Raw genomic sequence first — 21,883 nt, 5'->3', positions numbered from 1 at the left:
TGGGAGAAGACCCCAGTGTGGCGGAATCTCACACTTCTAAGTCCCTTCACTTGGACCTATGTGTTGGTTTATTTAATGTACAAGAGGCATTGGAGTCCTTCCTTCACTGATAAGAGAAACAAGGCATCAGGTGGGCCACACCATAGTTAAGATCTCTGATATAGCCAGGTGTGGTGGTGCACGCCTTTAATCGCAGCACTTGGGAGGCAGAGGCAAGCGGATTGCTGTGAGTTCGAGGCCAGCCTGGTCTACAAAGTGAGTCCAGAACAGCCAAGGCTACACAGAGAAACCCTGTCTCAAAAAACCAAAAAAGAAAGAAAGAAAGAAAGAAAGAAAGAAAGAAAGATCTCTGATATCTCCTGTGTTCCTCCTTCCATGTCACTGATGTTCTGTTGAAGAATGCCACTTCTAAAAAAACAAAAAAGGGTTAGGTAGAGCATAGTCTTCGTGGGAGCATTGGTGAGTCAGGAGCCAGGATGAATTACTTTCTGGTTAGGGTGCAGGTACGTGTGCGCGCTTGTTCTGTGGGGAGGGGCCCAATGGTGGCTAAAGTACCTTTCCTTTCCTGAAGCCATGCAGACAAATAGACCAATTTAGAGACTTGCAAGGGCAGAGACACAACACCTGGGAGACACCCCACCTTGAATAGAAACTGGTAAGAAACAAAGGGAATGTAGGTTAGTGCTTGACTGGTGCAGGGGGAGGGGCAGGAGGGGGGGCGTGTCTTAATGTTTTCAAGTCCAGACAGATCTGAGTTGGCTTTGTACTTGGGGAAAAGGCGTGGGTCCCAATTCTCAACAAGCTGCTGTGGATGGACCAAGCAGAGTTTCCCCAGGGCTGTGCTGGGGAGGAATCTGCTTCGGTCAGACGATCAACCAAGCACTCAGTGAAAGAGAGAGGGTGCTCTTTCACAGTGGAAGCAAGCCAGGGCCTGAGCCAGACTCCTTGAAATGTGATCCCACCAGCATCCCCGGCACCCCTGAGAACTGTGCTCCCACCCAGCATGCCCAACACCCCTGAGAAATGTGGTCCCACCTAGCATCCCTGGCACCCCTGAGAACTGTGGTCCCACCTAGCATCCCGGCACCCCTGAGAACTGTGCTCCCACCTAGCATCCCCGGCACCCCTGAGAACTGTGCTCCCACCAGCATCCCCGGCACCCCTGAAAACTGTGCCCCACCCGGCACCCCTGAGAACTGTGCTCCCACCTAGCATCCCCGGCACCCCTGAGAACTGTGCTCCCACCTAGCATCCCCGGCACCCCTGAGAACTGTGCTCCTATCTAGCATCCCCGGCACCCCTGAGAACTGTGGTCCCCACCAGCATCTCTGGCACCCCTGAAAACTGTGCCCCACCCGGCACCCCTGAGAACTGTGATCCCACCCGGCATCCCCGGCACCCCTGAGAACTGTGCTCCCACCCAGCATCCCCGGCACCCCTGAGAACTGTGCTCCCATCCAGCATCTCCGGCACCCCTGAGAACTGTGCTCCCACCTGGCATTCCCGGCACCCCTGAGAACTGTGCTCCTAACTAGCATCCCTGGCACCCCTGAGAACTGTGCTCCCACCTGGCATTCCCAGCACCTCTGAGAACTGTGCTCCCACCTGGCATCCCCGGCACCCCTGAGAACTTGTTAGAAGTGCAGCTGCTGGGCCTCACCCAGACCTGTGGGGTCAGAAACTCAAGGAATAGAGCCCAGCGGTCTCGTGAGTCCTCCTAAAGTGAGGACCACTAGTGTCAGAGGCCATTTTCTACTGAGATATGACATTTGGGACCTCCTTAGTACCTAGCCTGTATTGGTTTGAGGACATTCCAAAGATACAAGGATGCAGGAAGGCGCAGGTCTCTGACTCAAAGTTTTGTGTAGAGCCTAAGTGCGTCTCTCCTTGTGTTTTGTTGTCTCACAGTTATTTACCGTATCTAATCCCAGGTAGATGCTGTGTCAGTGATTGCGCCATATAATTCAGGGATGACAAGGAACCCGTACTGGTCCGTGTGGATGCTTTGCTGGGGTTGTGCTGTGGGGCTCCTAAGCACAAGGCAAGCACAGAATCACCAATAGACAGTCCTAGGCATTCTGACGTTTGAGTTTGTTTTTTTCTTTGACAGGGAGGGGCTCCCTGTGTAGGCCTGGCTGGCCTGGAACTTGCTGTGTAGATCAGGCTAGTCCCAAACTCACAGAGATCTGCATGGCTTAGCCTCCTCAGCTCCCAGGCCTTTTCAATTTTGAGACAGGGTGTTAAGTTACTTAGTCTGCTCTGAACTCTAACCCTCTGGCCTCTTAGGTCACGGTGGAGACAGGCCAGCTGGGCTTTCTGTTTTGTTCTCTGTGTGTGCGCGTACGTAAGTGCTTCAGCATGGAGGCCGGAGGTTGACATGGGCATCTTCCTTACTCCCTCTCCACCTGTATTTATCCCTCACTCAAACTAGGAGCCTCACCCATTCAGCTTTCGCCCTGGGGAGCCCATCTCCGCCTCCTGAGTGCCGGGATTATAAAGGTTGTCCTGTCTGCTCTGACCTGACGCGGCTGCTGGAACTCTCAAGTCCTCGTGTTTGCATGACAAGTGCTTTATGGACTGAGCCATCTCCCTGTCGTGCTCCTCACCCCCCATGTCTATTAAAAAAAAATATTTTCCATCTTTCAAATGAGCCCATGGATGCAGAGGACATGGCTACAGAGGCAGCTCTGTTCGAAACTGGATGCTTTATAGAAGATAGGTGTTTATTTGGCCTCTGATTCAGAGGCTGGGTGTCTTCGTGAAGTGCCTTTTGGAGTGGCTTGTTAACATGGAAGCACTCACTGTGTAGCAACATGGCAGGCCTGTTCCTGTGGGTAAGAAGCCAGTGAGGTAGCCCTAGGTTTTTGCCTTTGCAGATCAGGACAGTCTGTTGTGTCTGGGCCTGGCAGGAAGGATGGCAGGTGACCACAGGGAACTGCTGTAGTGGAGGTGGCCAAGTCTCAGGCATTCAGTGCCTCCCTGACTGTGTCTCATGGGGGCTCTTCCTCTTGGCCACTGAGTCTACAGTGCTTTGGTTTAGAATTAAGCCGCGTCATGCCGATGAGGTAGCCTAGTGTGGGCCCAGGCTGGGCTGAGCAGTGTGGTGCTGGGAGGAAGCAGGCACCTCTGCGTGTCCCAAGGAGGAGGAGGATGGTCCTGCTGCTTGCGCTGAGCTGTGACCCAAGGGTAGAGTTCTGTCTTCAGAGGGAGGGAAGAGTCTTCCTGCCGCGTTTAGGTTCCTGGGACCTGTTCAAGGCTCCTCTGCTTATATCCTTCCCCCTTCCTCTCAGCCAGTGTTGGTGTGTAGTTACCCAGGTGCGTAATTCTCGGTGAAATCCTCCAAGGTGGCTGTATCCACCTGTGCACGTGAAATTAGAGCAGAGCTTGGGGTGGGACCCATTTCCCTTGAGTGGATGCCGTTTGTTTCTGTTAATTGTATTTGCAGAGGTGACATCAGGACTAGTGACAAGGTCTCCTTCTTGTGTTTTGGTTTTAAAGTAAAGTGAACCTGATGGAGAGTTTCCAGGGGAGAAGTCTGTTTTTCCAGGCGCTCCAGGCCCGTGCCTCTGGCTTTGTGTAATGTTTCCTTTTTGCCTGTCTCCATCTGTAAAGCACCGGTACCTGCCTCCCGGGTTGGTGGTCTGCTGGCCTCTGCCGTTTGCTCCTCCTTGCATGTTAGCTGCCCCACTCACCAGCCTGGGAAGACCAGCAGATCTCCCCGTTCCGAGCTTTCCTTTTTTCCATGACTCAGATCTCAGATGCCATGTTCTGAACAGAGCTGTGCCTTTCAAAGTTTGGGGAGAAACTTTGGGCTGTAGCTGTCATTCGTGAGATCCTGAGGACCGTAGTTCCTCTTTAGAAGCTGGTGACGAGAACACTTAGTGACATAGTATGTTCTGAGCATGGACATGTATGAACCGGTGTGATTCCCACAGTAACTGCCCTCCCCGCCCCCTGAGCTGAGACTGGAGGGGCCATAGGTTTATCCTAGCTGTACAGTCAGCCCACAGCACCACAGGGCTCCGAGCAGCCCACCTCTCCAACTGACCCTCCCTTCCCAGTGGGCCACCCTTCCCCCACTCCTTGCATGTCTTGCCTCATAGCCTTCACGTCTATTCCCTTACACGCTCTCGCCCTTTCGTTCTTGTCTGGCATGCCTGGCTATTCCCTTCACGCTGGCCAGACTTAAGGGTCGCCTTTCCTAATGTATCTCAGCTCTGTGCCCACCCACTGTTCGGGTCACACTCTCCAGCTGCCTTGTTTTCACAGTCTGACTGGGCCCCAGCAGGAATCGGCCTTTTCTGCCCTCCTCACTGCTCCTGGCACCCCAGCACCATACGGATGAAAATCTGTGGCATTAATATGGGCACTGATGCCTTTAATAATGATTTGGGCTTCTCTTATCCCTGTGACGCATCTTGACTCTTCCTGCGTGTGTGCTTGCGTGCACACAGGTCAGGGTGCGGTTGTGCCGAGTGGCCTTTACTCAGTGGTACCGAATCATGCTTTCTGGATTACAGTCCCAGCTCCTCGGCGGTGGCCTGCTCTCTTAACGTAGGGGTGAAACAGGTACCTGTCTGTGACAGAGAGTGCTAAACTTGTAAAGAGAGCTTGCACCCCTCCTGCCCCTTTTCTCACAGTCATCCTAATACGTCATACCACTTCCTGTGTCTGCCCTGGGGGATGGTAATGGCGTCTGCCAGATCTCCTCAGGGTTTCTGTGGGGAATTCCATAGAGAAATAGTGAAGTGAGAACCCGGAGCCCAAAAGCAAGAATTTTGACACAAAGGGATTTTCCTGGTCCTTCCTCTGAGGGCTGTGGGCTCCTGTAAGCGTTACGTTGTGGTGCGTGGAGACAGCCTGTGTGCTGGGCTGGGGAAACTGGCCTGCTGTAGTCCCTCATTTGGCAGAGCTACTGATAGTCTTTTGGACGCCAGACTCACAAGCTGGCATAGGCCACAGGTTAAATGCTTTTCTTCTCGAATGCAGCCTCACTCTCCTGCTCTGCCCTAGATAACCAGTTCAGGATGTCCATCCTGGAGCGCCTGGAGCAGATGGAGCGGAGGATGGCCGAGATGACGGGCTCCCAGCAGCACAAGCAGGGGAGCAGCGGAGGCGGCAGCGGAGGCGGCAGCGGAAGTGGTACTGGAGGGGGCCAGGCCCAGGTAGGCCTTGCCGTTGGCAGCTTCTGTTTGCTCAGTGTTTCATTCATGCAGGAAGCAGTTGGTCCCAGTGGCCTCTCTGCTGCTACTAATGTCATTCATAGGTTGGAATAAGATGTCCAGGGACCCTGTTTCGTGGTGCCTGTGCTCAGTTTGTGCAGTGTGACAGAGGCCTGGGTGCAGACTGTTACACACCACCCCAGGCTCACTGTGTTCCCTAGCAACTGGGAGGAACAGCCAGGGGCACATCTGCTGGAACTCCAACTTAAATCACTCTTCCTAGTTTGTATCTTTGCCTATCTTAAGAAATATAGAGCACAATTTAATTCAGCAGTGTTTAAGCCTTTTCTAGCTCCCAGAAGGGGAACTCAAAAAAAAAAAATGGTTCGTGGAGGATTGTTCAGTGAGGGACAGTGTCACATTAGAGCATCTTTCACGGGGCTGGAGAGACCAGTGGTTAAGAGCACTGCCTGCTCTTCCAAAGGACCTGGGTTCAATTCCCAGCACCCACATGGCAGCTCACAACTGTCTGTAACTCCAAGATCTGACACTCCTACACCAAGGCACATAAATTAAAATTTAAATAAAATATTAAAAAAAAAAAAAGCATCTGTCACAATGTTTCCTGTCCCTTTTTTTGTTTTGTTTTGTTTTGTTTTGGGGGGGAGTTTTGTTTGTTTGTTTCCTTTTCTTTTTAGGTTTTCTTTTCTTCATTTTAATAAGTGTATGTGTACATGGCACACATGTGGGGGGGGCAGTCAGGTTTCTCCTCACACCTTGGCTCCAGGGATTGAAGTCTGGTTGTCAGCCCTGACAGCAAGCGCCTGTAATCACTAAGCTGCCATCGTGCACCAGCCCCTCTCGTACTTTTTTCAGCGAATGTCTCACGCGGCCAGGCACAGGGAGATGATCAAGTATAGGACTACTGCTCTCGAGGCCTCCGTGGACATCCCATCGAGCTTTGCTTTGAGGAAGTCTAGGGATAAGACTAAAGACTCGGTGGTATTTCTAGCCTCAGCTACCAAGGCCTTGCCTGAAAACCTCAGGGAAATCCCTTCTGCTCTTCACGCGAGGGACAGTTTCCTCTGCAGAATTTTGAGGGTTTTTTTTTTTGTTGTTGTTGTTTTGGTGGGGTTTTTTGTTGTTGTTGTTGTGTTTTTGTTTTTGTTTTGCGATAGGGTCTCCATATACCCTTGGCTGGCCTGGAACTCGGTATGTAGATTATAGTAGCCTTGAACTCGTGGAGATCGGCCACCTCTGCCTCTTCAGTGCTTGGGTCAAAGGTGTGTGCCACCACAATGCTTGGAAGAATGTTCTTTTTTAAAGTACATTTTGCTTGTTTGCAAACCTTGTAAATGTGGAACGCTAGCAGTATTTTAATTCATTTCCTATCTTATGTCCATGGGTGTTTTGCCCGCGTGTTTGTATGTGCATTGTGTGCACACAGTGCCTGTGGAGAGCAGAAGAGGACATCAGATTCCCCTGGAACTGGACTGACAGATGGCTGTGAGCCGTTATGTAGGTGCTGGGAAGAGCAGCAAGTGCTCTCAACTGCTGAACCATCTCTCCTCCAGCACCAGGATTTTTAATATCAATGATCGATGAAAGCAAAGCATAGTATCTCTGCTTCTATTAATCTCAGATGTTTTTTCATATGTCTTCCATCTTCTGAAACTGTCACAGTCACTGTAGCTATGAGAGCGATGGCAAGTCACACAAGAGATGTCTTACTTGTTGCCCAACCTTTTTGTTGAATAATTTTTACTTTATATGTTTAAACGAAATCCTTTTTAAGATGCAACATTTCGGTAAAATACAGTTTATGGGTATATCAAACTCATTATTACCCATATGAAGTGGCAGTTTTTTAGATCATAATATGGTTACATTTCTTCCCGCTCCTTCTCCTCCCCCTGAAGCTTCCCACATCCCATGCTTATTCTCTTTCAGTTTCATGGCCTCTTTTTCCATTAATTGTCATTGCATCCATGTGTATCTACGACTATACATGCATACATACGTGCATACATACGTGCATACATACGTGCATACATACGTGCATACATAAGTGCATACATAAGTGCATACATGCTCCTCTGTGCAGCATGCTCAGTTTATATAATGTTACTTATTTCAGGGCTGAGCATCTGACCGGTCAGTGTGCTCCTCCCCGGGGAAGGCCGGCTCTCCCACTCTCAGCACTCCTTAGCTGCCTGTAGCTCTTTTTGTAAGGCTTAGACCTTTGGCGTGTCTATTGTATTTCTTTAAAAAAAAAAAAAACAAAATTACTGGGGAGCTGGAAGGAAAGCTCATCAGACAGGGGCCCGTACTGCTCTTAGAGTAGAACACAATTTCAGTTACCAGTACCCTTGACAGGCGCTTAAAGCTGCCGCTACCTCCTGCTCCAGGGAACCTACTCACCCCCCACCCCCGCCTTCTAGCCTTCTCAAGCATACACCTGCACTCATGCATACATTTACAATTAAAATATGTAATCACAAATAAAATAACTTGTGTGTGCATGCATGCATGGAAGCCAGAGGGCAACTTACCATGTGGTTCCAGGGACCAAACTGTGCTCTTCAGGCCTGGCAGCTGAGGGTGCCTTTACCCTCAGAGCCAACTCACCACGCCCTTTTCTATTTATTAACGTTTCTTTATTTTTGCTGTTAACATGTTTTCTATTGATTTGCTAATTGCCGTTTGCCTCCCACGTGTGACGGAGGGCCTGTGGCCTTGGATGTAACATGTGCTTTCTCATGACATAGTGTGCTTCTGGCGCCGGGACCCTAGGGAGCTGCTTCGAGAGTCGTGTGGTGGTTGTCTGTGAGAAGATGATGAGCCGAGCCTGCTGGGCCAAGTCCAAGCATTTGATCCACTCGAAGACTTTCCGTGGGATGACCCTCTTACACCTGGCTGCCGCCCAGGGCTACGCCACCCTGATCCAGACCCTCATCAAATGGCGGTAAGGCCAGGCCAGAGGTCTCTGCCGCCCTCAGGTCTTAGTCTCCTGGCCTTGTCTGCTGCTGGAGAGGAATCCAGTCGTTCGGTGTGTGTTGTAGCCTGTGAGCCAGGGCCTTTTCCCAGGGCAGGTCCCAAGACTACTGAGTGAGATGTGAGATGTGAGACTTCCTGGTTCCTTCGGGCCTTTGCCGAATGGAGTGCAGAGTCCTCTCACACCAGGGGAGCTGGGCGCCCAGGTGGCTTCGTTTCCACAGGTTTTGTGTTATCCTGGTGTTTCCTCTTCCCATGGGTCAATGTGTGGTAACCTCCATGCTATCCCAACAGCACAAAGCATGCAGACAGCATTGATTTGGAGCTGGAAGTCGACCCCCTGAATGTGGACCACTTCTCCTGTACTCCTCTGGTAAGGAAGAGGCTCGTTAGTCAGGCAGTAGTGACACACACCTTTAATCCCAGCACTCAGGAGGCAGAGGCAGGTGGATCTCTAACTTTGAGGCCAGCGTGTTCTACAGAGCAAGTTCCAGGACAGCCATGGCTACCCAGAGAAACCCTGTCTCAAAAGAAAAGAAAGGTGCGGTTGGGAGAGGCTTCTTTAGCCCCCTGTCTCTCTAGATGGGCACAGAGAATCCTGACCCCAGTGGAAGCTGAGAGTGTTACTTAAAAGATGAGGTGCAAAGCAGAATACGTTGGTGGTGCAGGCTTCTGGCGTCAGCTTTCAGGGGGATGGAATCAGGAGCTTCCAAATGTCGAGGCCACAGTACAAGGCCAACCTGGTTGAATGAAATCCTTTCGGAACATGATACAAAGACACATCCCAAACTGGTTTAGGAAAGTTAAACCAGTTCTGAGGGAGGGTCAGACAGGCACACTGGCACTTCTTGTCAGAGTCAGACATTTGTTAGAGGCGATTGTAATGGCGGCGTTTTATCCAGTGGCTCCAGAAAGACTAGTGTACCTGCTGCTAGGAACAGCAAAAGTGAAATCTGGACTGAGGTCCTTGACCCGTCTTCCCGACTTTCAGATGTGGGCCTGTGCCCTAGGGCACTTGGAAGCGGCAGTGGTGCTGTACAAGTGGGACCGCCGGGCCATCTCCATCCCAGACTCTCTGGGAAGGCTGCCTTTGGGCATTGCCAGGTCAAGGGGCCATGTGAAATTGGCAGAGTGTCTGGAGCACCTGCAGAGAGACGAGCAGGCCCAGCTGGGGCAGACCCCCAGGATCCACTGTGCCCCGAGTGAAGAGCCAAGCACAGACAGCTGGATGGCCCAGTGGCAGAGGGAGGCCATGAGCTCCCCAGAAATACCCAAAGGAGTCACCGTCATTGCAAGCACCAATCCAGGTACAAATTCACAAGGGTTTCACCTCGGAACTTGCTGGCTCCCCATTGGCTTTCTGCAGCTTCCCCTAGGAGAGTCCCCTAGGATACCCACATACATTTAAGGTGGGGGAGGGGTACATACTGTTTCTGATTTTCCTTTAAAAATAGCTAGTTCCCCTCCCAGTGTGGAAAGTCTGTTTGCACAGGAAATGCACACCTTTGGCGGAGGACTATCTGAGTACAGTCAGTGCCACCGGGGAATATTTACGCCCAGGAACATGCCTTGCACTTCAGCTTCGCTCTTCTTATCTCCCGGGCATAAAGTGTTGATTCTTTAGGCTCCCTACTTTGCCGTCTGTCCTGACTGTCCTTTCTACTGTACTTTTCAGAGCTGAGAAGACCTCGGTCTGAACCCTCTAATTACTACAGCAGTGAGAGCCACAAAGATTATCCGGCTCCCAAAAAGCATAAGTTGAACCCCGACTGCTTCCAGGCAAGGCAGGAGAAGCTGTTTTGCACTGCACTGAGTCTGGAGCAGCCAAATATCAGGAAGCAGAGCCCTAGTTCTAAGCAGTCTTCCCCCGAGACAATGAGCCCCAGTGAAGGAGTGAGGGACTCCAGCCGGGAAGCCTCCCCTCCCGCTCCAGAGACTGCAGCATCCCAAGCGCCTGCATCTCAGCCTGTAGTAAAGTGGAGTTCCAAAGATCTTTACATTGGTGTGTCTACAGTACAGGTGACTGGAAATCCGAAGGGGACCAGTGTAGTAAAGGACGCGGCACCTTCACAGGTGCGTCCGCGGGAACCAATGAGTGTGCTGATGATGGCAAACAGAGAGGTGGTGAATACAGAGATGGGGGCCTACCGGGATAGTACAGAGAGCGAGGAGTGCTCCCAGCCCATGGATGACATCCAGGTAAGAACGCCTGCAGACGCTGCAGCCTCACAGTGGCTCTGACCGTGGCGGGTCACCTCTGAAAGCCCCCACACCGCTGACCCCCAGCCCAGGAAGGGTTTGCAAACTTGGTCTTGCTCAGGGGAACATTGAGTACCTGCTCCTCTTGGACCACATTTTCCTTCTGCGAATCAGGCGCTGTGAACGGGGCCTGAGCACGGGCCCTTAACAGAAAGAGCCTTCTTCCCTCTCTGTACCAGCCCTTTGAGAACTAAGCTCCATGACACTCCAGTAAGTGTGCTGCTTCCTTGCAGAATGCTAGCTTCCCTGTTTTCAGTACTGGTTATAATAGAGTCAAGGCCCTAAAAATAGCCAGCAAGGAGGCTTGCAGACAGGATTTGGATTATCTGCGTGACTTTGACTAGCTCGGCCGTTGTCTAGCCATTGTGAAGGGCAGCTGTGACTTGAGGCTCACATGGCATGTAGTGAAATACCTCCAGCACTAATAACTGACCGCCCCTGTAATGCACACAGGAAGCCCAGAGTCCTCTGAGGACACTAAACTTGTCACAGACTAAACAAGGCATAGGCTATTAGATGAAATCCACCAACTCAGACCCGCAGAAGCAGTCAAAGGGGGCAGCCAGAGAGCATGGTCCCTAGGCTCTGTTCCTCGGCCTCTTTCCAGATTCCTGTTGCTGCAACCTAAAACAAAAGGGAAAGGCTAGGGCACCCGTGCCTAAGGAGTGATGCCGGGGGCTGGGAAGACCGTGTCCCTGCCAGGGAAGGTGCAGCTGCTGAGTCACTCGCCCTCAGCATTGCACCCTGAGGGAGCTTTCTATCTCTGGTATTCTGTGAAGGGCGAGAAGCATGCGTGCTTATTGCTGATAGGTACTCCTGGCAGATGGGAGACCCCACCACTGATTGACCAACAACCCTGTAGCCAGGAGGATCCTGCCAAGGTAAATCAAATAATGTTGTGGCTTCGGAGTGTCAGGCAAACACTCTCCACTGAGCACAATCCTCGGCCCCTTTTAAATTTTATCTCACTAAGCTCCCAGGCCGTTGTCAAACTGAGAGTCCTCCCGGTTCAGCCGCCCAGGAGTTGAGGGCTGCAGGTGTGTCCACCATGCCCAGGCTAAGTCAAATAATGTAGGCAAAAGGCTGATAAACTTTTCTTGTAAAGAGCCAGATGGTGAGTATTTTTAGGCTTTGTTGCTCATACAGAAACTGTTATAAACTTGGATCTGCCACAAGATCACAAAAGTAGCTGTGGACAAAATTAAAGAGATGAGTGTAGCTGCGTTCTGAAAAAACTCTAATTACACAGGTAGCCAGCAGCTCTGCTCTGCCTGGTAGAGTTTTCCTAGTCCTTGGTGTGGGCGATTCCTGCTGGAACCTGTATTAGTTACTTTTCTGCTTGGCATGACATCTGAAAGGAGGAGGGAGGGTTTACTTCTGGTTCCGTTTGAAGGTTTAGTCCTTTGTGGTGGGGAAGCCATAGCAGCAGGGATGTGAGACCGTGCCCAGCAGCGCAGTGCAGTCAGGAAGCAGAGCTGGTGGCTGGTGCTCCTTGCTTTCTGCTTATTCAGCCCATGCCCTGGCCCACGGGTGCCCACGGGCTGCTGCCGGCCCACGCTCAGGGTGGATCTTCTCTCCTCAGTTAAACCTTTCTGGAGACACTGTCATCGACAGTTGCTTGTTGATGAAAATTTCTTAGACAAACATTTAAGACAGTTTTTCTTTTGAAGGTTTGATTTTTAGATTGTAAAATCCACTTCACTTTAGCCAACTTTGGGTAGCTGTCAGAAAAGCCTTAGACCAGCTCTGCTCCCTCCATCAGCTCCCAGTGTCCAACTGCACCTCCTACCAGCTCTGATTTTATTCCTAGAATTCTGCTTTTCTGGAAACTTCATCTAACCGGAATATAGTCTTCTGTGTCTCAGTGTTGCTGTGACCAAAATACCTGATGCAGAACTAGCTAAAGAGTTTATGCGAGGGAGTGGCGGGGGCTCACTGACCGTGTCAGGAGCCAGAAGTGGAGCTGTGCCTTCAAAGGCCTGAGTGGGAAGTGTGTGTCTAGGTTCTTCTCTTGTTGCTGTGACTTGTTAGCAGTCGCTCAAGATACAGTCCACTGTGGCTGGGGATTAAGGCAGCAGGAGCTTGGAGCAGCTGGTCACTTACAGTACAGCCAAGAGACACAGAGCGATGACTGCTTCTTGATGCTCAGCCTGCTTTCTCCATCTGACACAGAGCAGGCACCTGCCCCACGCACAGTAAAGACTGGTCTTCTTCATAAGTTTACAAAACCAAAATCCTCCTCCACAGACATGCTCAGAGGCCTTTCTCTCGGGCCATGCTAGATTCAGTCAAGCTGACAACACTCACCATCACCCCTACCCCCCTCAGCAAGACCATACTTGCGGAAGGTTCCGTAGCCTGCTCAGCCAGCTCCTCGGGCTGGGGAACCAGTGAGCAAAGCCCAAACCCCTGGCACAGTGACTTTCTGCGGTACCTTCACAATAGGAGGCCAGCAGTTCCACACTTTGTGGAGTTCCTTTCAGATCATTCATTCACTGAGGCCAGAGTATCTGGCGAAACCTAAACTGTTGCCCTTTGATTACCATTTTTAAGAAGTGTGCAAGGAATGTTAAGAAGATATCTCCAATCCTAAATTTTATTTTTGTATGAGTACATGTGTGAGGGTTTGCAGAGGTTGAAGTTGGCAGATGTCTTCTTCCTTGTGAGATGGTCTCCCAGTGAACTTGGGGATCACCTATTCAAATTGGTCTGCCAGTGAGGCTCCCAGAATCCTCCTGTTCTGTCTCCCAGCACTAAGATTGCAGGCACGTGTCACTGTGCCCTGCCTTTTCATTCCTGTGCTGGGGATTGGACTCCTGTTCTCAGTCTTGCATGGTACACAGTCCTACTTCCTACAATTGAGCCATAAGCTTTCCCCAGAGTCTAGGAGATCCAGAAGCGGGTGGGTGTAACTGCCGGAGGTTCAGCAGATCGCTGCTACCCATAGCACTGGGGTTTCCCAGACAAGGAACAAGGGGAGTGGTCAGATGTTGGTGAGGCAAGATTACATCTTAGGGGCTGGAAAGGTTAGAGAGATTATTGATCTTGCGGAGTTGCGGAGGACCTTACTTTAGTTCTCAGTACCCATGCTAGATGGCTCACAACTCCAGTTCCAGGGGATCCAACACCCTCTCCCATGCTGTGAGAAGCTGCTGTCACATGTGCACACACAGACACACATGCACATAATGCACACAGGCCTACATGCAACACAGCTAATAATAAAAATAAGTGTTTACGGCCAACAAGATGGCGCAGCAGGTACAGGTGCTTGCCCTCAAGCATGCTGATGTGAGTTCAGTCTCCTGACCACATGGTAGAACTGCATGTCGTCCTTTGGCCACACACGTGCAGGTACATAAGTAAATGTAGCGATATTTTAAAATTAAGATGTTGTTTTACCTGGAACCTTCCAGGAATGCGGTCCTAACTGGTTCCGGCTGCTGATAGTAGACAGTCGGCCCAAGACAGAAGTTATCTAGGTTGTGAGGGAGGTGTGAGGCCAGACGATGAGCAGAAGGCGATGGGGGCTCAGGGAGAGCCACCTCCTAACTTAAAATGCTATTTGAGTGCATCGGATCGAGGCATAAACTGGCCGTCCCCCCTGCCTCCCCCCCCCACCCCCCGCCCACTTCCCTGGCCTGCCTCTGTCTCCCCTGCTTCCCTGGCCTGCCTCCATCCTTTACAGAGTGCTGGGCAGTAAGATGCGTTAAAAGGGTCTTTTCTGAGCAGGGTGTTCTGTGGCCATCTGGTTGCAGGTGAATATGATGACCCTGGCGGAGCACATCATCGAGGCCACCCCAGACCGGATCAAGCAGGAGAACTTCGTAGCCATGGAGTCCTCGGCCTTGGAAAGAACAGACCCAGCCACCATCAGCAGTACGATGAGCTGGCTGGCCAGTTACCTCGCTGACGCCGACCGTCTGCCCAGTGCTGCCCATATCAGGTTGGGAATGCCTGGGGTCTGGGATCCTCTGCAGATAGGGAGGCCAGGTGTGAAGCGAGACTTTCACTAGGAGGGAATACAGCATCGTTCCTCTTCCAAACCCTGCCTTGTCCTCTCTCCATCTGTGACTTCCTCCCAGTCAGTGTTTATAAGATGCTATGTCAGCATACGCCCACTGCAGCTGAAGTGTCCTAGAGGCAGAAGAGCCCTTAGCAGGCCTAGTATTTAACACAGTGCTAAACTGATAATAGCTGCACAGTATGAGCTTAACTGAGGTGCAGCCAACGTGCCCAGTGTGTCTAGCAACCCACAAACAACAGAGGCATCTCACCAGCCCAGGATGGCTTCAGGTGCATGCTGTCTTGTCTTTAAAACTACTAGGTAATGGCAGTGCGAGTAGCCATTAAGCCGTCTTCTCCTTTCCTTCCTGTTTCAGGAGTGCATACACTGAACCCCTAACTCCTTCTTCTAATGCCAGCATGAGCCCCGCAGGCTCCCCAGTCAGTGAAGTGGCTTTTGAGAAACCCAGCCTTCCCTCGGCAGCAGACTGGTCAGAGTTCCTAAGCGCATCCGCCAGCGAGAAGGTGGAGAGTGAGCTCGCCCAGCTCACCCTGTCCGACCATGAACAGAGAGAGCTCTATGAGGCTGCCAGGCTTGTCCAGACAGCCTTCCGGAAGTACAAGGTAAAAGACGGGTGTCTACGTCCCGCTCCTTTTCCCTGTGGTTTATGGCTCGATAAAATGTTTTTTGGAAGATGCTAGCTATGTTGTATTATTATCATAATAATTTTCAGGACTTTTAGTCAAATAAAAACCAGTGGGATGGTTGTCATCATCTCATTGTTAACAGGCTGACACCTCAGCCACAAAGACTTATGACCTAAATCAGGACTTGAGGACTGTGGGTTGTCCTGAGCCCTGAGCCCTGAGGACTGTGGGCTGTCCTGAGCCCTGGGAACTCAGCTGATAAACTTAGATGTCAGCTTTATATTGGGGGTGAGGCAGGGAGCAGTGTCACTTTCTGCACATTTCTAAAGCAGTCTTATCACTATCTGAAGGTGTTAGGAAAGTAAAGTAAGCCAGGAGCAGCGGCGCACTCCTTTAATCTCAGCACTCAGGGAGGCAGAGGCAGGTGGATCGCTGTGAGTTCAAGGCCAGCCTGATTTACAAAGGGAATCCAGGACAGCCAAGGGTACACAGAGAAACCCTGTCTCAGAGAAGGGGAGAGGAGAGAGAGAGAGGGAGGGAGGGAGGGAGGGAGGGAGGGAGGGAGGGAGGGAGGGAGAGAGGAAATAGTTGGATTATTTAGGAAAGATTGCCAAGAGCCTGAAAGAGAAGTAGTGCAATACCTAATTTGTCTTTAAAAAGCAAAAACAAAAACCCTTTTAAATGCATGTTTTTAGGCCTCCTAACATCCAAATATGGCTTGGCTTTTAAAAGCAAAAATAGTTGGAGATTTATTCTGACAATTTATTTTTCCTAATTTATAGTGATCGCTCTCATGTGGTTCAGTAAGCCTGGGGTGCTGTTCTTGGAGGGGTACACGGCATGAGTAAAGGCTCTGACTCGCTGCACGTTGACGATTCTCACGTTAGTTCATTCTGATCTCCCCTCGCTTTACCTTTCAGGGCAGACCCTTGCGGGAACAGCAAGAAGTGGCCGCTGCCGTCATTCAGCGGTGTTACAGGAAGTACAAACAGGTAAACCCCAGCTGTGGGTCACAGAAGGGAAGGGCACCTTGTCCAAGCAGCTCTGGCCTTGGAGGAGGAGGATGCTGTGCTGTGTGGCTAAAAAGCACCACATCCAACTGATAGCAGAGACCTAAGTTGAGCTGCAATGATTGAGAACCAGAAGGGAAGAGAATAGCAGCCTGCCCCGCGCTTTAGCTGCAGGGGCAAGAGCAACAGAGGCAGGCAGGCCTCTCTGAGGGTAGCCAGCCTTCGTGGAGAGCAGGGTGTGTGGGCTTCCAGGAGCGCCGTGGCCTTGTAGCTCCTCCAAGTCGTTTTATGTTTATTCACAGGAAGAAGCAGGCTTGGAGAAATTGCGCAAATGTTAGAGTTTATAGATATTAAGGTGGTGATAACATTTTGAAACTTTACTTGTTGAATTTATACCAGTTTACATGTTAAAATTTGATCCTGCTAGTGGGGACAGCGGCACAAGCCTCTGGTCCCAGCACTCAGAGACTGACACAGGAGGATGGCAAGTTCAAGGCGAGCCTGGGCTCATTCTGGCACGCACAGGCATGTACATACGTGCTGTCGGTTCTGGAAAAGATTTTAGAGAGAAAAGCTCAGGTTTCCTTTCGTGGACTTTGGACAACCCTTACGCTGTTATGTAAATGACAATGTGTGTTAACCTGTATGAAAGCTGAATAGAAGTTGGTCCCCTGCTGCCCCCTGACCAGGGTTTCAGCTTACAATATGAGTTTCTCTTCTGTTTTCCAAGTTTCTCCTTTAAACTCTATCAAGGGCAGGGAAGCAAGGGTTCCAGCTGTGGCCAGTTGAGTCTGAGATCCCAGACACCGAAGGTTTATTGTGTAAAACGCTGACAGCACAGTCCCCGTGTCTCTGTGGTCGGTGAGCAGGCTCCATGTTAGCACCAGCGTACATCATGCACAGACCTGAGGTTCTGTGTGTGCTCTGTGGTAACGACAGGAATTTATTTTTTAAAAGATAAATAAAAGTCCCCTGCTGAATAAGTGCTGTCTACGGCTAGGAAGGCCTTTGGGAATGGTGGAAACTGTAAGAATGGTACTTTGGAAGGCAGAAAGCATTGAGAAGGCAGGCTGGCTTTTTGTTGGTTTTGGTTTTGGTTTCGCTTGGGAGTTGTACTGGTTTTGGGTTTTTTAGTTTGTTTCCTACATTCAATAATCTAACGTTAATCTTGTGTTTCCTGTTTCTCCCCAAGCTGACATGGATAGCCTTGAAGGTAATGACATGCCAAGTCCTCTCACAACCATTCCAGCAGAGCCACAAGGAGAGGCCATTACGATGGCACAGTCACCAGACATACACTCCTTTGCCAAGCCACCTGGACACACCTAATCTGTCCTCAGGGACCTGTGGGTTTCCTAGTGGTGTGGGCTCAGGCATTCATAATAGGTGGACATTTTCATGGCCACAACAGTCTGTCCAAGCCAGGGACTCTGAACCTAATGACTGTTAAGCAGATACCTAATTTCTATAATAGGCTGCACTGTGGCCCTAGGCCCCAGCACGTGCACCGTGTTCAGGCCACAATGGTGAGGTCTACAGAAGCTCTGTAAGGTGCAGTGTTCTTGCCTTAAAGGACTTTGGGGTGGATGGAAATGAGGTCCGAAGAGACCAGAGACATTGGCTTTTTGATCATTCTGAGAAGTCAGTTTCCTTCCCTCATGTTATGGCACGGCTAGGGATGTAGTTAGGCATGGGGGTGAGGTTCTGAATAGACTGTCCTCTTAACAATAGTGAGTTGCCTTCTTGTAAGCCAAGGGCTCCGTGGGACGTCTCACTGTGTGAGCCTCCCTCAGAGCTGTGGCTGTGGAGCAGGTCAGGCTGAGGCCTCGGACACCAGCCTCTAAGCAGTCCACGAGTCTCTGGCCCTGCCAGTGTTCATTTCAAGGCTGCTGTGTGGGTCTGTTAATCTTTGCAGGGTGAAATGGCTTAAAGGTGTCAACGTTCATGATAAGCCTTGTATTTGGGACCTTGTAACTGCACCAGAAATGTATGGCATGGAGCAGATGAGTTAGAAGGAGGCGCTGACTGCTGCGTAGCTCTTTGTGTGAGTGGAATCTGAGACATAGTAAGAGTTAAAAGCTTCCTAAATTGGATAGTAAATTCTCGTCTTAAAACACAGCTTGAAAGTTTACATTTAAAATCCCTTTGGAAGTCTTTTAAGAGAAGTAGAAGACGCTGCTGTGTGAGGATGGAGACCCGTGTTGCCCGTAGGCCACCCTGCAGGGACTTCTTCCCACTCTGCAAGCGTAGGCAGAGACTGCTGTTGGCCTCTGGGTCAGCCCCAAGCACAGCCTAGGGTAGGACGGAAGGAAAGGCTCTAACCTCCCAAGTCCAGAGGACCTTTGACTCCTCTTGTTACTGTCCTGTTCCTTCTGTGTCTCCTGCAGTATGCACTTTACAAAAAGATGACACAAGCGGCCATCCTCATCCAGAGCAAGTTCCGGAGCTACTACGAGCAGAAGCGGTTCCAGCAGAGCCGGCGTGCTGCAGTGCTGATTCAGAACTTCTACCGGAGTTACAAGAAGTGCGGCAGGAGACGGCCAGCCCGAAGGACAGCCGTCATTGTGCAGCAAAAGCTCAGGTAGGTCGCCAGCCTGCAGCGTCTGGCCTGGCACCTGTGCCTGCGCCTGTGTAGGGCCTACAGCCTGGCGGCAGCGGTCCCTCCAGCATAGTCTAGGTGCTGTGGCTTTGCCAGCAGTATCTATGCTCTTGTTCTCTCTTGGAGATCCTTTTCTAACTGCTACACGATGTCACTGGTCAACTTCGATATAGATCAAAATTTGTCAGAACCCAAACTGGAACTTAAAGAGGGGCCGTTCTGCAGTGTTCTGAACTTAAAGAGGGGCCATTCTGCAGTGTTTTGAACTTAAAGAGGGGCCGTTCTGCAGTGTTCTGAACTTAAAGAGGGGCCGTTCTGCAGTGTTCTGAACTTAAAGAGGGGCTGTTCTGCAGTGTTTATTCTGAACTTTGATCCACCCCCTAGTTACCCCGGAAGAGTACTTAAGGCTCAGCGATTCCATTTTAGAGAGTAACAGGCTAATGCCTAAAAACAGAAAACAGACCAAACAGAGTATAAGGTCAGAATTAACTCCAAAACTGAAGAAGTCTGGCTAGTGCCGGAAGGCCCATTGCCACAGAAGGCTGTAAGGGCCTGGGTCTGGTGGCGCACACCTGTGAGCTCTAGAGGCTGAGGGGGTCAGGAGTTGGAGACCAACCTAGCCTATGCAGCAAGCCCCGTCTTATCCCAGACAAACAAATAGTAAGCTGTAATAGCATATGGAGGGACCATCTTATTTTTAGCCTTCATATTGTCTCCTTAAAACTTAGGCGAAGGCTATAATAGCTCAGCTGAGTGCTCGCCTAGCATGCGCAAAGCCCTGTGCGCCATATCCTGCTGTAGTCCCAGCACTGAAGGCAGGAAGGTCAGGCGTTCAAAAGCCTCAGCTACACTTCGGGTTTGATGCCAGCCTGAGGTACATGGGATCCTGTCTCAAACAAATTAAGAAAACAAAACAAAGGTTTGGGAGCGTCCCAGGCCGATCTCAGCACCGTGGGAGCAGTGTGTGCTTTGCAGTTAGCTCTGTGACACGTTTAACTGAACGTCTCCTCCCACTGCTGCACTGAGAACGGTGCAGATCAGTTCTCAGGGTCTGCACTGTACGCTTTGTGGAGCCTCTCTTGTGATGATAATATTCTGGCTTTTTCAGGAGCAGTTTGCTGACCAAAAAGCAGGACCAAGCTGCTCGAAAAATAATGAGGTTTCTACGTCGCTGTCGCCACAGGTACACCAAGTCCTTATCTCTCGTTGTGCTCATAAAGGAGAATAAAACAGCCCCGACCTTTCTAGCCATTTGCTGGCTCTGTGTAACGCTGACAGCCTCCAGCAAGCATAGGGGAAGCACTCCAGTCCTGCTGGGATGCTGAGACTCAGGGCCCTGCCACCTGGGCTGCAGTGACTTGAGAGGGTGTGTATCTACGGAGGCCCACAACAGTGTTTTCTGTTGTGACTTGGGCATGAATGTAATTTACTCAGGCTGGCTTTTAGTTCAGATCTCTCCAACCTGTCATTTGTATGCCAGTTCGCATTGTGGTCTTCACTGTGTGTCCCTACTCTACGACTAGACATCCACAGAGAAAATCAAGGAAGGAGAGACGACCCTTACCTGCCTCCTAGGTTTTCACATGTGGAATTTCCACTAAGCAGTTGGTGCCCTCTGCTGGCTAGGTAGAAGATAGCATTTCCATTCAGTTCACCTCAGAGAGCCCGCAGGATTTAGTGCAAGGCAAGGACAGGGAACACAGAGGAAGAGACAGCCTTTTTGTCCCCAAGGATATAGCATCTTCTCATGGAGTCTTCCTAATGGAGTTTTTCCTCAAATGTGAGCTTTCTGGGTGCAGACCTAAGACTTCTGGGGCTGGATAGAGAACGTCTTCCTTCCCTCTGTAGATGAAGTCTGGAGTCCGAAACAGGCTGTTGGGGCTGCACCGAGGCAGTGTGTGGGCTGCTTCCTGAGCAGCAGGAGCTGTGCAGCTGAGAGTTACTGATGCTGATGGCTCTGTGCCGTCTACTCCTCTCCTGTTTACCCATCCCCAAAGCTTTGCACTTTCAATTCTCAGATTTCACATCAGGCTTTCTTACTCTCAAAGCCTTTTAAGTTGCTAATATTTAAAAAAAACTTTGAGACTTAAAGTTTAACTGGGAACTTGGACTCTTACTTGATTTACCACAGACAACATCTGTGTGACCATAGAAAGAAACATGCACGGCCACTACACCAGTAGTACTAGAAACCTTAAGGAGCGCGTGTTGGGACACTAGGCCTTCTCTACATGGAACATGAGACGTCAGCTGCGTCCCCTGGCTTCTCTCCTCCATGCTCTGGGTCAAGGTCCACCCCCGCTTCCCTACCCCTCCTGCCCCAAGAGCTAGCACAAGAAATACCAGTGTGAATAAGCAGCCTGAGGAAGTCCTACAGGGCATGCGTTCACATCATGAAAGTGATTCTGCAAGGCTCCCCAAAGCCAGGCAGTCCCCTGTCTCTGCTGTGGAGCCATGTCTTTCGGTTGGCAGTCAGGCACTTGGCATCCGGTAGAAGAGCCGAGCTTCTTCAGCTGGTCGGGTGCCTTGGACTCCCTAGGTCACTTCCTTACATGCTCCGTGGTCACCGCCCCTTCTTCCTTTATTTTGTCTGCAGAATGAGAGCCCCAAAAGACTGCCCAGCCCAGGGACTGCAGACTCAGCCCCCGTGGTCTGACCCCACTTCATGAAACTGGTTGACCTACTCCAAACCCTAATGTTGCTTTTGAGGCCATTTCCGGTAAAGCAGAGCATCTATGGGTTAAGCTGAGCTGTGCTTGCTCCACTTCCTTTCTGCGTGAGTTCACACATAGGGGAAATGCAGTGCACGCACAGCTACCTGAAGCCCGGCACTGACCTTCCAGTATGCTCTCCTTCTGAGGGTGTGCTCTGTGTTTACAGTGGAGGAATCCAAGAGCGAGACAGTTAATAGAACCGGATAAAAGACCGCTTCTAAAGCAGGCTGGACACAGGCATCCCATTCTTTTTCTTTTCTTCTTTCTTTTTAAATGTTTGTTTACTTTATAATTTTTTATTTTTATTCCTCTCACTTTACATCCCAATTGTTGCCCCTCCCTCATCTCTTCTTGGTCTCCCATCCCCCATCCCTTAGTCCTCAGGAAGGGGAAGCCCTCCTCCCCTGTCATCTGACCCCAGCCTATCAAGTCTCATCTGGACTTTCTGCATCCTCTTCCTCTGTGGCCTGGCCAGGCTGCCCCATAGGAGAA

The 21,883-nt window shown here is 50.7% G+C and overlaps 1 protein-coding gene across 12 annotated transcripts in view; it reads left to right on the top strand.

The window, feature by feature from the left end:
* Nucleotides 1-21,883, top strand: part of CAMTA1 (calmodulin binding transcription activator 1) — an 838,283-nt gene that overhangs the window by 803,261 nt on the left and 13,139 nt on the right. For 4 of the 12 annotated variants that reach the window (XM_084784667.1, XM_084784669.1, XM_084784668.1 and 1 more), the window contains 11 exons: nucleotides 5,014-5,165; nucleotides 7,931-8,127; nucleotides 8,451-8,529; nucleotides 9,148-9,463; nucleotides 9,832-10,355; nucleotides 14,174-14,361; nucleotides 14,798-15,044; nucleotides 15,989-16,060; nucleotides 17,271-17,291; nucleotides 18,466-18,659; nucleotides 19,786-19,860. In XM_084784667.1, the coding sequence (XP_084640793.1) occupies nucleotides 5,014-5,165; nucleotides 7,931-8,127; nucleotides 8,451-8,529; nucleotides 9,148-9,463; nucleotides 9,832-10,355; nucleotides 14,174-14,361; nucleotides 14,798-15,044; nucleotides 15,989-16,060; nucleotides 17,271-17,291; nucleotides 18,466-18,659; nucleotides 19,786-19,860 (2,065 nt within the window). The remainder of the gene's footprint in view (nucleotides 1-5,013; nucleotides 5,166-7,930; nucleotides 8,128-8,450; nucleotides 8,530-9,147; nucleotides 9,464-9,831; nucleotides 10,356-14,173; nucleotides 14,362-14,797; nucleotides 15,045-15,988; nucleotides 16,061-17,270; nucleotides 17,292-18,465; nucleotides 18,660-19,785; nucleotides 19,861-21,883) is intronic. The other 8 variants (XM_084784661.1, XM_084784673.1, XM_084784672.1 and 5 more) reach the window with 3 other exon arrangements.

This window comes from Acomys minous (genome assembly GCF_964271855.1).
Source record: "Acomys minous genome assembly, chromosome: 6".
Classification (NCBI taxonomy): domain Eukaryota; kingdom Metazoa; phylum Chordata; class Mammalia; order Rodentia; family Muridae; genus Acomys; species Acomys minous.
This window is presented reverse-complemented; position numbering and strand designations above follow the sequence as displayed.